The sequence below is a fragment of the Schistocerca nitens genome, chromosome 1 (assembly GCF_023898315.1).
Source record: "Schistocerca nitens isolate TAMUIC-IGC-003100 chromosome 1, iqSchNite1.1, whole genome shotgun sequence".
NCBI classification, from domain to species: domain Eukaryota; kingdom Metazoa; phylum Arthropoda; class Insecta; order Orthoptera; family Acrididae; genus Schistocerca; species Schistocerca nitens.
Genome location: NC_064614.1, coordinates 1,000,711,204 through 1,000,727,631, shown reverse-complemented (window position 1 = coordinate 1,000,727,631; position 16,428 = coordinate 1,000,711,204). Strand labels below are relative to the sequence as shown.

The following is a 16,428-nucleotide window of genomic DNA, read 5'->3' as shown; positions in this document are numbered from 1 at the left end:
CGAAAGGCAGCACTGAGATTAATTTCAAACACTGTCGTGGTGTAGGCAGCCGTTTAAGAAGTTAGTGTAACTGCACCAACGTAATAGAAGTCAAATTTGTTAATGAAGTTTATCGTAATGAAACCGTCACAAATTGGTTCCAGAGCTGCAAACTAAAGAGAAAAATTAAGATCGTTATTTTTCAGCAAACCTGTCCGAGACTAAGAAAGACGCTCAATACAATATTGCAAAAATCTTTGGTCATATATGAGATAGCATAAAAATATCTTACGGATATCAAAGGAGATGTCCAACCCAGAGAGAATTTAATTAGGACCTCTATTATTATAGCTTAGTTAAAAACTGGCACGTGAACTTAACAGAACACAAACTGTTTATTTCCGTTGTAAAATTTTTTTCACTAATGTGAATGATATCAAAAAGTAATGTTGGTATATATTTAAGTTATCGAGTTGCGTACTGACAAGTAAATGGCCTCGATGTAGACATACATACAAAGAAATCACGTATATGTCGTCATCCTTTTATACAATTTCAGTAAAAATTTTAGGTGATGTATAGAACATGGAACCGGTCAACGATAAGGATATAAGGATATTAACAATTTGAGTTCTGTACTATGTAGTCCTACTCTAATTATCACCATTAGCACTATGGATTTATTAAAAGTGTAGAGTTTGAAAGGTACTGAGAGAAGAACGTCAACTTATTAGATCTTCATTGGTGAAAGAATTGCAAGTTGGGATAGGAAACATTTTTTTACGGGTCGGGAAGAAAAGTTGAAATGTGTAGGCTCCGCTAAAGACACCGTGCGAAAGCCCCATTTTCTCTAAGGCTGTCAATATGGCTGTAAATGAGAATCGGTCTACAACGATACAGACGTGATGATACGTGAAAAAAACCTCATACGCACAGACACCAGGATAGGGAATAACCCTAGTTTTGCGAGTGACTTTGTGAAAAAGGGCGGAGAACTGGATTAGATTTAAGCACCTTGTTGCCCTTGAGTTAGGAAAATGCACCTAAAATGTGTAAGAATTAACAATGATCAACGACAAAGAAGAAAATGGCAACGGAGACTATGCTAAAGTTGCGTAACGTGTATCCACAGGATGTGTGACCTGTAATTGGAAAAATTGTCATGATGATATCTTCATTGGCAAAAGATTTCGGATTACTCTCCCACTCGTATCTCTGGGAAGGAATTATCAAAGGGGAGGTAACTGTGAAGAAAAGATTGAATAACCAACGAATGGATAACATACTACTAATCGAAGCGTGGTAACATACAACTAATCGGAGCGTGGCATGTAAGAAGTTTGAACGTGGTACAAAAGCTAGAAAGTCAGGATAGGTAAAGGCTCAAACTAGACATAGTAGGGGTCGGTGAAGAGGAGGATTTCTGGCCGACAAATGTACGGTAATATCAATGGAAACAGAAAATCGTATAAGAGAAGTAGGATTATTGATGATTAGGCATGAAGGTCTGTGAGTAAGATACTTTGAATAGTTCAGTGATAGGATTCTTGTCATCAGAATCGAGAGCAAACAAGCGCCAACGTTAATTGTCCAGGTACACAATACGACGTTACAAGCAGATTATGAAGAGACGGACAAGGTACGTGAGAACGTTGAATACACGATGACAAAAGATTCCTGACTAGTCTGGCATTCATATCTCTGGGAGGAGTTTGCCAAGGTGGAGGCGACCATGGGAAAAAGGCTGAATAATGAACGAAAGGATAGCGTTCTACGATTCGGGCTGGGGAATGTCCGAAGTATGAACGTGGTAGGGAAGCTAGAAAATCTGAAAAGGGAAATACGAAGGCTCAGTTTAGATATAGTGGGGGTCAGTATAATGAAACGGAAATAATACAAGAATTTCTGGTCATACGAGTATAGGGTAATATCAACAGCAGAAGGAAAAGGTATAACAGGAGTAGGATTCATTATGAATGGGAAGGTGCAAGGCAGACCAGGGAATGAGTTACTGTGAACAGTTCAGTGACAGGGTGGTTCTCATCAGAATCGACAGTAAACGGGTAGTTCAGTACGTAAAGGGAGATGAAAATCTGTCATGGAGTTTGGAATGCGGTTGTAGAGGAGGGAATAGAAGAATGGTTTATGGGAGAACATAGGCTTGGTAGCAGGAATGAAATATGAGATGACTAATTGAATTCTGCAATAACTTTTAGCTAGTAATAACGAATACACTGTTCAAGAATCACAAGATGAGGAAGTATACTTGGAAAAGATCAGGTGATACGGAAAGATAGCAGTTAGATTACATCATGGTCAGCTAGAGATTCCGAAATCGGATATTACTTTGTAAGTACACAGGAGCAGATACAAGTCAGGAAAATCACCTCGCAAAGAAGTGGCACACACAAAGAAAGAAATGAAGAGATAACTCTATGTTATATGACGTTACAGGTCCTACCACAATGAACTGGTCAGTAGGTAATTCATTTTAAGAGGAATAAACATCTCTAAAAATTGAAATCACACAAGTTGGAATGAAAAACAGGGATATAAGGAAAGCAGCTGCGAAGAAACATTCTAACAGAAGAACTACTTCAGTTGGTTGACCAAAGAAGGAAATAAATTGTTCAGTGAAATTCAGGAAGAAAGAAATATTAGTCACTTAGAAATTAAATAAATAGGAAGTTCAGGGAAGCTAAGGCGAAATGGTTGCACAAAAATTATGAAGAATCGAAAAAGAAATGAATACGCGAAAGACTGACGCAGCATATAAAGAAGTCAAAACAGGCTTCGGTGAAATTAATTGAAAGAGCGATAACGCTAAGAGTGCAATGGAATTACCACTGTTAAATGCAGATGTGGAGCGGATGGGTGAGAAGAGTCCACTGAAGGACTCTACCAGGAGGAAGACCTGTCTGCTGACGTAGTCGAAGAAGAAACATGAGTCGACAGAGAGGAGATAGGGGATCCAGTATTACAATGAGAATTTAAAAGAGCTTTGGAAGACATACTATCAAGTAAGGCAGATGGAACAAATATTTAAAAGAATTTTTAAAATCATTGGGGGAAGTGGCAACAAAACGACTGTTCACGTTGGTGTGTAAAATGTATTTGACTGTCAATACACCATCAGACTTTCGAAGAAACATCATCCACACAATTCCGAAGAGAATATCAGCCTGAAAATGCGACAATTATCAGCTTGACAGCTCATGTAGTCAAGTTTCTGACAAGAATAATATACATGAGAATGGAAAAGAAAAATGATAATCTTTTAGATGACAGTCAGTTTGGCTTTGGAAAAGGTAAAGACACAAAAGAGTCAGTTCTGACGTTGCGGTTGATAGACTGTACTAAAATCAAGATATGTTCATATGATTTGTCAAGTTGGAATAAGCGTTTGACAATATAAAATGGTGCATGTTGATTGAAATTATGAAAACAATAGAGATACCCAGTAGGGAATGGCGGATAATATACAATACGTGCAAGAACCAAGAGGGAAAAATAAGACTGGAAGACCAAAATAGAAGAGTTCGTATTAAAAAGGGTATAAGACAGTGATTTAGCCTTTCGCCCCTAATATTCAGCGTGTAGATTTGAGGCAATGACGGAAATAAAAGAAAGTTTCAATAATGGGATTAAGATTCAAGTTGACAGGATAACGACCGTAAGATTCGCTGACGACATTGCTATTATCAGTGAAAGTGAAAGGGGATTAGGGGATCTGTGAAATGGAATGAACGGTATAATGAGTGCAAAATGTGGCATGAAAGTAAACTGCAAAAAGAAGAAAGTAATGAGACGTAGCAGAAATGCTACCATCAGTGAAAGAGAAAAAGGATTACGGTAGCTGTTAAATGGAATGAACGGTATAGTGAGTACAAAATGTGGCATGAAAGTAAATTGAAAAAGACGCAAGTAAGGAGACGTAGCAGAAATGAGGATAGCGAGGAACGTAACATCGGAATTGACGACCATGAAGTAGACGTAGTTAATTAATTCTGATACCTAGGGAACAAAATGGTTCAAATTGCTCTGAGCACTATGGGACTTAACTTCTTAGGTCATCAGTTCCCTAGAACTTAGAACTACTTAAACCAGACTGTAGCGCCTAGAACCGCTCGGCCACCTCGGCTGGCACCTAGGGCACAAAATATCCTATGACGGACGGAGCAAGGATGGCATAAAAAGCAGACTCGCCCTCTCATAAGCGGCTCTCCTGGCCAAGAAAAGTCCACTGGATCAAACATATACCTTAATTTGAGGCAGACATTTCTGAGAATTTACGTTTAGAGCACAGCATTGTATGACACTGAAACATGGACTTTGGGGAAACCCGAGCAGAAAAAGTCGAAACACTTGAGATGTGGTGCCATAAATGTTGAAAATAAGGTGGACTGATAAGGAATGAGGAACCTCTGCGCAGATTATGAGAGGAAAGGAATGCATGGAAAACACTGACAAGGGGATGGATAATAGGTCATCTGTTAAGACTTCAGGAAATAAGTTTCGTGCTTATAGAGCTTAAAGCTTGTAGAGGAAGGCAGGCTCACATACATACAGGAAGTAATGGACGACGTATGTTTCAACTGCTACTCTGAGATGAAAGGTTGGCACAGGAGAGGAATTCATGAAGGCCGCACCAAAACAGTCCGAAGACTGATGACTCAAAAATACACATGATATGAAGAACGTAAAAATCTAGTAACCATTATGGGTTGGAACGCTGTAATAGGGGACGTTATGTAAGAAAGGTTTAGGGGAGAATATGGGATTCGTAGTAGGAGTGAGGAGAGGGGGCAGACTAATTGAGTTCTGCAATATATTTAAGCCAGTAACAGCGAATACAGCAAAAACCAAAAGACGAGAAGGAATTCGGGAAAGATGGCTGGAGATACAGGATGGGTCCAGCTGGTCATGGTAAGACAGAAATTCCGAGGTCAGTTACTTGGTTGCAAGGTGCACCTAGGAGCGGATGTAGACTTGTATCATAATGTAGTAGTCATAGCGTAGACTGAAGTTTAAGAGAATCGTCGCTAGAATCAATGTGGATAGGTGTTTGATACTGAAGTACTAAGGAATGATGAGATAAGTTTGAAAATATCTAGTATGCAGTTCATCTGAAGAGGTATGAACGCTTCAAAAAAGGATTATCCCACGCAGAAGTTTGGACAGACAGATATGGGTACAAGGAATTTAACTACGAGGAAAGTTTGGGTAACTAAAGAAGTACTTCAATTGACGGGTGCAAGAGGGAAATAGAAAACTTCGCAGAGAATGATAGTAGTACAGCAATATAGGCCGAACTCACTTAGAAACGACATATACAGGGAGTGCAGGGAAGCCAAGGCGATATGGCTGTGAGAGAAATGGGAAGAGACAGAAAAGGATATGGTTCGGAAGGAGTGATTCAGCGTAATAGAAAAGGCAGAGGCGTCAATATCGAGAGTGCAAACGGAATTCCACTACTAAACGCAGAGGAGAAAGCAGACAGATGCAAAGAGTACATTGAGGGTCGCTACGATGGGTAGGAACTCTATGAAGACGTGATAGATGCCGAAATGGGAGTCGATATTGAAGACATAGGGGACCCAGGGCTAGAGATTAACCGAGCTTTCAAAGACTTGCATTAATGTAAGATAATATCCCTTCAGAATCTCTAAAATCATTGAGGAATGCGGCATCTAAATGGCTATTAAGGTTTGTGTTTAGAATGAATGATAAAGGGGACATACAATCAAACTTTCGGAAAAACATCGTCCACACAATTCCGAAGTTACCAAGTTCAGGTAAGTGTCAGAACTATTGTTCTGTCAGTTTAACAGATCGTCCAAATAGCCAACAAGAATAATATACAGAAGAACAAAAAAAAGGTCAAGCATCTGACAGATGACGGTCAGTTGGCCTTCCTGACCCGTCATTCTGACGTGGCGCTTCCTAAGACATAAGAATAATAGAGACACGTTGACAGAAAAACCGTTCGAGAAGTTGAAAAGATGCAAGAGGTTTCGAGAAAAATAGGAGTGAGCTATGGAGAATGAGGGATAGTATACACTATCCGACCAAACGTATCCAGACATTAATGAACGTAAATATTCTGTCTGTCCACCCTTCATCTTTTTTATGACTGTAACTCTACTGGGAACTCTTGCAATGAGGTATCTGAAATTCTGAGAAGGGCCAGCGGCCCACCTTCCTCAGGAGTGGAAACCGGAATGGTAGTGATGTTGGACACTGGGGTCTGGAGTGAAGTCGATTTTCTACCCCAGCCCAAAGGTGTACCATTACTTTCTTGTCAAGACTCTGGGTAGACCAATCCACTACAGGAACGTTATTTTCCACAAATCATCGTCTCACAGATGCTCCTTTATAATAGGGTACACTGTCATCCTGATACAATTATTGCTTCCAAACTGTTCCTGTACTGTATGCAGTACAACACACTGCAAAAATTGTTCATATGCTTCCACATTTAGCGTTTTGTTAAACTAAATAAGGGAAATACACCGTAACCATGGAAAACACACCATACTATACTTTGTACTTGGCTGTCGCCAAATCCAACCCTTCCACTGGATTGCCACAGGGCCTAACATGATTCGTCACTCTCAGTTACTCATTTTCAGTCGTCTACTATCCATAGTCGTCGCTCTTCACACCACTTCAAGCGTCTCTAAGAAATGGCTACAGAAATTATTGACTTTTGCGCAGCTGCTCGAACCCCTTTCTTTTAAACTCTCTATTCACAGTTATCGTGCTACCTGGGCTGCTGATAGCACTTTATAACCAAAAAGTAATTCCTCCGATTTCATGTGATTTCTTACAACTACCCTCCCTGTCCTCCAGTGCACTAGATCTCCCTGGGGGGGGGGGGGGGGGGGAGGGGGCTCTGAGCACTATGGGACTTAACATCTATGGTCATCAGCCTCCTAGAACGTAGAACTACTTAAACCTAACTAACATAAGGACAGCACACAACACCCAGTCATCACGAGGCAGAGAAAATCCCTGACCGCGCCGGGAATCGAACCCGGGAACCCGGGTGCGGGAAGCGAGAACGCTACCGCACGATTCCCTGGTCTCGGCTTACCTGTGGTTGCTCCTTCGTGTATCACACCTCCAACAATCTACTTGGGCAGCTTTAGAGAGACTGAAATGTCCCTGATGGATGCATTACTCCGCTGACATCCGATGACTAGTTCACGTTTGAAGTGATTGAGCTCTCCTACTGTTACTGCTTCTGTACAGACAACATAATACTCCCCACCTCTTTTCATCCTGCCGGGTCGGCATTTGTGACAGCTAGTTGTTTATGGCGCATTACATAGGGGCGTCCGCACACTTTTGACCTAGTAGTGTACCGTATGTGTGTACAACAAGAGCGAACATTAAGAATGGAAGACCAAGAACGAAACGTTCTGATTGTAGTTTTTCGTCACTAGTGTTCAAACTATATACATCGCAGAACCAATGACAGAAATAAAAAATAGTTACAAGAATGGGATGAAATTCAGGGTGAAAGGATATCCACGATAAGATTCGCTGATGACATGTCTTTCCTCGGTGAAACTGAAGAAGAACTGTTGGACATATTGAACGGAATGAAATTCTAATGAATTGGGAATACAGATTGAAAGTAAATCGAAGAGAAGTAAGAAGTAGATGAAATGAGGTAAGCAATAAACTTAGAATCAAAATTGGTGATTACGAAGTAGACCATGTTAAGAATTACTCCTATCTAGGAAGCAAAATAACACATGACCGACGAAGCTAGGAGTACATGAGAAGTCAACTATTACAGACAAGGAGACCGGGCGTTTCTCGCAAAAATAACTATGCTAGTATCAAACAAGGGACTCAATTTGAGGAAGAAATGTCTGGTAATATACGCGTGGAGCGCAGAATTGTATGATAGGGAATTATGGACTGAGAAAAAACCGAAAAGATGTAGAACACAAGTGTCTGTGAGGTGATCGCATGGAAGGATGTTGAAAATGAAGTGAACCGATAAGGAATGAAGAGGTTCTCTTCAGAATCAGCGCAGAACGAGACACGCAGAAAACACCGAAAGAAAGAGGCGACAAGATGATACGACGTGTATTAGTAAAGCAAGGAATAATTTCGATAGCAACAGAGGGAGTTAAAGTTTGTAATAACTGTAGAAGAAGACAGATTGGAATAAATATTTTGGCGGAAGTAGTTGGATGAATGATTTTTCAATATGTAGAGACATACAAAGTCCAGTGAAGAACTATTGAAAAGAAAATAGCGCCTTGTGTGCTGTAAGTTTCATAAAAATATTTGCATTTATAATTTTTTATAATAATAATAATAATAATAATGATGATGATGATAATAAACTTACAAGGAAAATACCAAGCCACAGAAAAAAAGCGGAGATAATCAGCAACACTCCTGTCCATCCGTGTAAGACGTACTGCTGCTCCTTCGCTGAAAATAAAGGCCGTTAAATTAGCATATGTTATTAAACTTGACAGATGTTGGGTGAAGAAAGGAGGGAAAACAAATTGCATTACAGTAGGAGCATGTTCACTAGTCTGCACTTAACATACACATCACAGTAACTCACCTTCGGAGTAATGGCTAGATAATTTTCAAATTCTGATCAGTTTTTATGCTTTTCCTTTTCTTTGTGTTCTCGATTTGGAATAAGAGTTGCTCAGGTTACCTTCCATTTCGGAAACCTGTTGCTCTCAGTGACTGTTATACTGACTTGTAAATTATAGATTGCAGCGACCAATCCTTTTCTTAAATTTTATTGTGCAGATCTAGATTTCGCCTAGAAGCTAGTCATTCTCAATGCACTATTATTTTTTGCTCAATGCATGTAATGCCTGTTGGTCGGACTTCATCCACAGTGTCCGCCCCCATAGCTGAGAGGTCAGCGTGACGGATTTCCGTCCTACGGGCCCGGGTTCGATTCCTTGCTGGGTCGGGGATTTTCTCCGCTCAGGGACTGGGTGTTATGCTGTTTTCATCATCATTTCATCCCCATTCGGCGCACAGGTCGCCCAATGTGGCGTCGAATGTAATAAGACCTGCACCAAGGCAGCCGGACCTTTCCATGCTTTCATGCACAGTTCATTGAATACTGTATTCAATGAATTGTGGATTAAGCCCGACCAACAGGCATTACATGCTTTGAGCGGAAGTAATAGTGCATTGAAAATGGCTAGCTTCGAGCCGAAATCGTAATCTGCACAATAAAATTTAAAAAGGACGACTGATCGCTGCAATCTATAATTTATGAGTTGCTGTTCGTTTTGCGTTCCATCTGGGAAGTGATATGGATCACCTGCCGAAATATCCTCATTAACAGAAAAACCTTAAGCTTTTAGACTGAGATATAGAGTGAAACGCAACTTCTCTCACGTAGAAGTTATGTAATTTTTTTAAAATGTTTACAGAATTGAGTGAAATGAACAATTAAATTCGGAATACTGCCACACAGCTGGTCCTGTATTTATAGAGTTTTACACACCATTGGGATAAGACGAACACTGATTTTGAAGGGGATATCCCTTTATAAAAGTGGAGAAAGGGATAATGTAATCAATTTTAGACCTATTTGTCGGATCACGTGCTTCGATAAATGCCGATGTGATAAGGAATACCACTCAATCCATGATAAGAAGAGTGCAGCACTGCACTGATTCCAATGGTCATCACTTCGAACACCTTCTGTCAATGAACGTTCATGCCACCTTTCTGACCTTCGTTGACCTTCAAAGACCTTACTGTTGCACATCAGTGGATTCGATTCGATAGCCGCTGTCAGAAACTACGTAGCAAACTACAGCATCCGATTTAAAAAAACAAAGTTGACCTTCATATTTCTAACGGGACCCCACCTAGCAACAAAAAAGCCAACGTCTTATTATGACCCCCGTTGTCCCATCCAACATTTGTCCCACAAAGGTTTCAGCTACTATCATACTTTCGGAGTTATTCTAGGTGACAGTAGTTAATGACTCACCCTGTATAATGACTAGTCCACGTTTGAAGTCACTGAGCTCCCCCGAGCGACCCATTCTGCTGTTACTGCGTCTCTACTGAAAACACATAGACCCCTTCTTTCATACTGGGCGGTCACCTGTCGCGACATCTATCGGTGAATTCCACCTGACATATGGCTGTCCGAATATGTTCGATCAGATAGTAAACATCTTTCCAAAACAATGGCGGAAGATGTCCTCACTTCATGGTACCTAGATACTTGCAAGTGATTGTAAATCTTGTCAGTATGGGCATGAGATTCATTGCTGGAAATGATGCGATTCCTGTCGCTAGCAGTCTATGCTTCCTTGGTACGCCATCGCTCTGTATTAGCTGTTGCTTGGAAAGACGTAACGGTAGTACAGTTTTTGTTAGTCTCAGATCAGCGGTGTGGGATTCTATGGAGTTGCTTAGTGAATCCATTACATGTATGTCAATTGTGAGTGCACATCGGACCGGTCTAAAATTTCATTCTAGAAACATCCCCCAGGCTGTGGCTAAGCCATGTCTCCGCAATATCCTTTCTTCCAGGAGTGCTAGTTCTGCAAGGTTTGCAGGAGAGCTTTTGTGAAGTTTGGAAGGTAGGCGACGAGGTACTCGCGGAATTAAAGCTGTGAGGACGGGGCGTGAGTCATGCTTGGGTAGCTCAGTTGGTAGAGCACTTGCCCGCGAAAGGCAAAGGTCCCGAGTTCGAGGCTCGGTCCGACACACAGTTTTAATCTCCCAGGAAGTTTCGTATCAGCGCACAATCCGCTGTAGAGTGAAAATTTCGTTCAATATGGCTATTGTCTCTTCATATTAGGACTCTTATGACTTCCCCTAAATTTCCATCCAGTCCAACATCGAGCCAGTGTCGCACCCCAACGCCCAACATGCCTGAGTATTGCACGATTACATCTGTATGTCACGTACAGAGACACAGTGCTGCCCCTTTCAAATTCCGTCAAATGCTGATAACGACGTCTCATGTGAGCACATCTCATTCTTCGTAGTCCCCCTCAGTGTTCGACAACCTTCAGTGACAACCCATACTTCTTATAATTGCACTTTTTCAAGCCTAGCAACATGGTCACTTGGTCACAGCACTAATGCATCTCTAGTCATTTCTACAACGGTTGATGGCAAACAAGGACCATTTCTTCTACGTACTAATTTCTGTTTTTTACTTTTATTTGTTGTCAGTCAGTGACTATCTAGACAATCGTACTGCAGCTGGCAAACTCATGCAATCACGGAAGAGCCTGAAGTCCTCTTCCGCCTTGCTTCAGTTGCCTACCTCACTGTCTTTCAGTATTGGAACCACGACTTATGCATTACAAACGTGTTGATGGTTGTCAGACTTGGACAGACTGTGTCCAATGATCCCTTATTTGAGTTGGGGTACTCTCGAACTTTCTTATTCCTCTTTGATGACGAAGTGACTACTTTCACACCAACATTCGTAGCTGTCAGTTCTAGTGTAAAGAGACAAATAACATTTTGACCCAAAATGAAAATCCATTTCGAAATATTTATATGGTTATAAATATCAGCTTCCTAAATACTTTTTCTGGCGCATGTGCGGGGTTACATAGCTGACGGTTTCATGAATTTTTATTTAATTATTAATGTAGTAATTTAAAGCACGTTAACTTTTTGTACATTCATCTTCAATTTCAGATATACGGTAAACTAAAGAAAGCTACAAATCATAGCGAAAAAATAGCCATGCTAGACAGTGGTGGAATCACGAAAAAAACCGTGGAAGAAGTGTAGGTGTATCCCGGTAGAAAAATGATGGAAGAAAGCAAACAAGGGGGATTAATATTTATTGTCCCGTCAGTGTAGACTTGGAAGACGTGACCTTACCTCACGAGAGCCAGTCCAGCACCTTCAGCACTCCGCTGTCTCAGACGGTGAAAAGTGTCTCATAAAAGTTCACTATTCGTGTGCGTGTGAATATGTTGCGGGGAAACAATTTTCTTAAGGCTATGGCTTTGTACTGCTACAAACTTACAACAACAATTAACACCGGAATTGGACTCTCTAGAGGTTTCTGAATTAGAGAAAAACGACGTAGCCAACAATGAGTCCAAACGCGACTCTGATAGGTTTCTGACTGTAAGAGTTTCCTCTCAGGTGTCGTTTAATAATAATAATAATAATAATAATAGTAATAATTGTTATCACTATTACTGAAAAACTCTAGCGGTGAGAAAAGGAGATGTTTAAAGGTAATATAGAATACTTTTCCTACGTTCTACCTTCTGGAAGGTTCCTGAAAGTATCAGATTAGTATTTATGAAATATATATAATTCCGTTCGTTAATAGTTAAGTGTTACAACGGCAAATGATCATTTAAAACGCTTGTAACGCAATCCAGTAATATTTTAATCACGTGATGCAATTGTGATGCAAAGTGTCTTTTTTTAGATTTCATTGATAGTCGGGGTGAGTAAGAAAGATTAATCTAATTGAGAGTTGCAGAAATGAGATTAGCGAGAAACGTATCGAAATTGGGGCCACTTAGGAGGTGAAATGAAGGAATCTTTCTATCTAGGAAGCAAAGTAGCACATGACGGAGGCGCATGGCAGATATACAAACAAGACTAGCACAAGTAAAGACGGTATTGCTGATCAAAAGAAGTCGTATCACACATGAGTCTTAGTTGTTAGGGTAAAATTCCGACGTTGTACTTCCGAACCCACCGTTGTACGGAAGCGAATCATGGACTGTGAGGAAGCAGGAAAAGAAGATAATCTAATCGTTTAAGAAGTGGTACTACAGAAGGAAGTTCTCCACAGAACCTGTCAGGACAGCAACACACGGAAAGCGTTGCCAAGGAGGAAGGAGAGAATGACAGAATCTGTGTTAAGACGTCAATGAGTGAGAGCTATAGCGCCTAAAGGCTTCAAGTGCTGCTTTGCGATGAAGAGGTTGGCCTAGGTGAGCAATTCGCGACGGGACTCATGAAGTCATGACTATACTAAATAATGAGGATTTGTGTTAAACGGAATTTAATCGCTTAGTGTGGTTTGAACCGGGATACATTGGTGGCAACCGCTAGCTCAGAACATCAGTATTTTTGGCAGAGGCCGTGGCCGTTACGCAAGTTCTCCAGTTCTTTCAGCTGCTTGGACTGAACGAGGTACTGACCACATGTGACTTATTAAGCCCTATAGGATGTTAACACCCCAACAATATGGACAGACAACGTCTATGTCCTAAAAATTATAAATTAAAGATAAAAAACCACACACGGGCGTCCTTGCCAAAGACGAATCGCACCATAGGCGTATAATGACTACGAACAAGAGTGAATGCGAACACAATGACAAAGGGGCACCCGGCCGTTGTGGCCGAACGGTTCTAGGCGCTTCAGTCCGGAACCGCGGCCCGCCGGCGTGGCCTAGCGGTTCTAGGCGCTTCAGTCTGGAACCGCGCGACCGCAGGTTCGAACTCTGCCTCAGGCATGGATGTGTGTGATGTCCTTAGGTTAGTTAGGTTTAAGTAGTTCTAAGTTCTAGGGAACTGATGACCTCAGATGTTGAGTCCCACAGTGCTCAGAGCCATTTGATTTGAACCGGAACCGCGCTGCTGCTATGGTCGCAGGTTCGTATCCTGCTTCGGGCATGGGTGTTTGAGATGTCATTAGGTTAGTTAGGTTTAAGTCGTTCTAAGTCTAGGGGACTGATGACCTAAGATATTAAATCCCACCCACAGTGCTTGGAGCCATTTGAACCATTTTTGACGAAGGGGCCGCCGTTACGACGAATGATAACTTCAAAACGTTGTGGCTTATCGATTTTGCAAGCGGTAGACGATACGTAACGCACATATTAAGAATGCACTTTCACTACGAAAAATTACCCAGTTATCTCATTAGCATAGGCTTCAGAGGAACTCTTGCGAGTGCTGTAGTGAGCAGCAAGTAATTTTGTTCTTAAAACATTTGCTACTAGCATCATAAAATGCAGCAACTTAGATATTCAACAAGGTCTTTTATTCTATTTTTATTTTCTCTAAAAGAAGACTGTGACCGTCACATATTGCCATGCAACTGCGTGTCAGGCGACAGTAAGGATCTACGTATCCTTTAATATTTACCTTACAGACTCCACAATATTAAAGGAAGACTACGTAGCAATTTCGTTTCAGAACAAATTACTCTACAGGTTCTACTCTGCACCTTTCTATGCTCAACAATAGAATATTTGTCGCCTGTTACCTAGATGTGTTATTATAATCAGTTATCAGATGTTAAGTGCTTTGAACTTCATTAATAATCATCAAATGTTCAACTATGAAATAAGATGCGCGGCACCAAAGATTTCATTGCATTCATTCCCGTGGCAGTGATAGATTTTACTGTATCTCTGACGACATCCGTAAGTTTGGAAGTGATGAGTAAGATCCTTTTTCACTAAGATCAATGCTTGAGTCACTCTGTGTTATACGTTCTGGTGGCTCATTCGATAGACTGTGAGCGGCAAGTATTCAGATCAGATACAGCATACAGTTTTGTCACAAATGGTCGAGATCTATGTAACTGGCAGAACACTGGAACCACACACCGCCACAGTAAATGCATATACTTATTAAACAAATTATACAAAGATATACTTGGCACTAAATATCTAGCCGTGTTAAGGCCCCTGTGGCACCGCACAGCCAGTGGAGTCGCAAACGGCCCGTGCTGTGTTTCGGCAGCGCCACGCGCCTGACCCCGTTCTCATACAGGCGGCCAACAGCGGACGCAGCCGACACTCGATACCCGCTAAACTCTGCTCGCACATTCTCCGCTCCGCTGTTTACGTCGCAGCGTCCCAGCTGTGGCACGAGCGTTCGCCAGCGGCCCCAATTGTAAGGCAGATGAGAGCTACGAGCCCTTACCGTTTCTAGTGCACAGCTGGCCATTAAAGCTGCAAACCATCAAACGGCATGCAACAGATTTCAAGCATGCGTGAAACGTGGTACTTTCTTGGAAGTGCGTTTATTTCCATTTCAACGTAGCAGCACATAATAGTTAGAAGTAATGCAAACTACGCTCTGTACACAGGGTGATTTCGCTGCCCCTACCTATGAGTTTTACGCAACCCGCAACGCCTTCAGTTACCATGTGCAACTACTGCATCAAAGGTGATGTATATAAATTTGTTCTTCTTTAATAACTGGAAAACTGTAGCCTCCAGCGAAAACGTATGCCAATAGGAAACATGACTACAGTCCCCTTCTGACTGAACACACCGACTCCAACGGTGTTTCCGCTATTGGAAACATTCCTGGAAATTTTATTCCTGAAGTGTATTGAGGACGCTCTCCGTATTTGCCTGGATGTCTTCAATCGAGTCAAATCGCTTCCCTTTTAGAGAAAATTTCAGTTTAGGAAACAGGCAGAAGTCCGCACGGGCTAAATCAGGAGAATATGATGATTGTAGAAGCACAGGAATTTTGAAGTTGGTCAAAAATTCAACGATGGAGAATTCACGATGAAAATGGTTCAAATGGCTCTGAGCACTATGGGACTTAACATCTATGGTCATCAGTCCCATAGAACTTAGAACTACTTAAACCTAACCAACCTAAAGACATCACACAACACCCAGTCATCACGAGGCAGAGAAAATCCCTGACCCCGCCGGGAATCGAACCCGGGAACCCGGGCGTGGGAAGCGAGAACGCTACCGCACGACCACGAGCTGCGGACGATTTCACGATGAGTTGGAGCATTTCATAGTGTAGCACCCAACTCCTGTCCCTCTACAATGCAGGTCTTTTCTTCCGCACCTTTTCGTGCAAACGCTCAAGGACACAATTGTAGTATTCGTGATTAATTTTCTGTCCTCCAGGGGTAAATCCATGATGCACAATACCGGTAGAATCGAAAAAAATCGCCAACATTGTCTTCACCTCCGACCGACTTTGCCGTGCTTTTTTCGGTCGTGGTGAACCTGGAATGTTCCACTGCGAAGACTGCACTTTGGTTTCACGATCATATCTATATACGCACGATTCGTCACCTGTAATTACCCTATTTAAAAAATCTGGGTCATTTCTAGTCTGATTAATCAGTTGTTGGCACTCTTCAAGTCGGTATTGTCTCTGGTCAGTTGACAACACTTTTGGAGATCATTTTGCGGACACTCGACGTATGTTAAGATCGTCAGTAAAAATTGACTGAACTGCCTAAAATCTTAAATTAAGTTCATCAGCCATCTCCCTATTTGTAAGTCTACGATCAGAGCACACTAAGTCGCGAACTTCCACATTTTCATTCTTTTTGAGGTGGAAGGACAGCCGCATCGTGGTTCATCTTCAAATGATTCGCGGCCATTTTTAAATCTGTTAAACCAGACAGAAACATTTTATTGGTTCATACAATTACCTCCAAAAGCTGTTTTTAATAGTTCGTAAGTCTCAGAAGCTGATTTCCCGGTTTTAATAA

The 16,428-nt window shown here is 41.5% G+C and overlaps 1 protein-coding gene across 1 annotated transcript in view; it reads right to left on the bottom strand.

The window, feature by feature from the left end:
• The window catches only part of LOC126195393 (uncharacterized), a 104,934-nt gene that overhangs the window by 25,489 nt on the left and 63,017 nt on the right, over nucleotides 1-16,428 (bottom strand). The window contains exon 7 of the mRNA XM_049933989.1: nucleotides 8,351-8,436. Within this exon, the coding sequence (XP_049789946.1) occupies nucleotides 8,351-8,436 (86 nt within the window). The remainder of the gene's footprint in view (nucleotides 1-8,350; nucleotides 8,437-16,428) is intronic.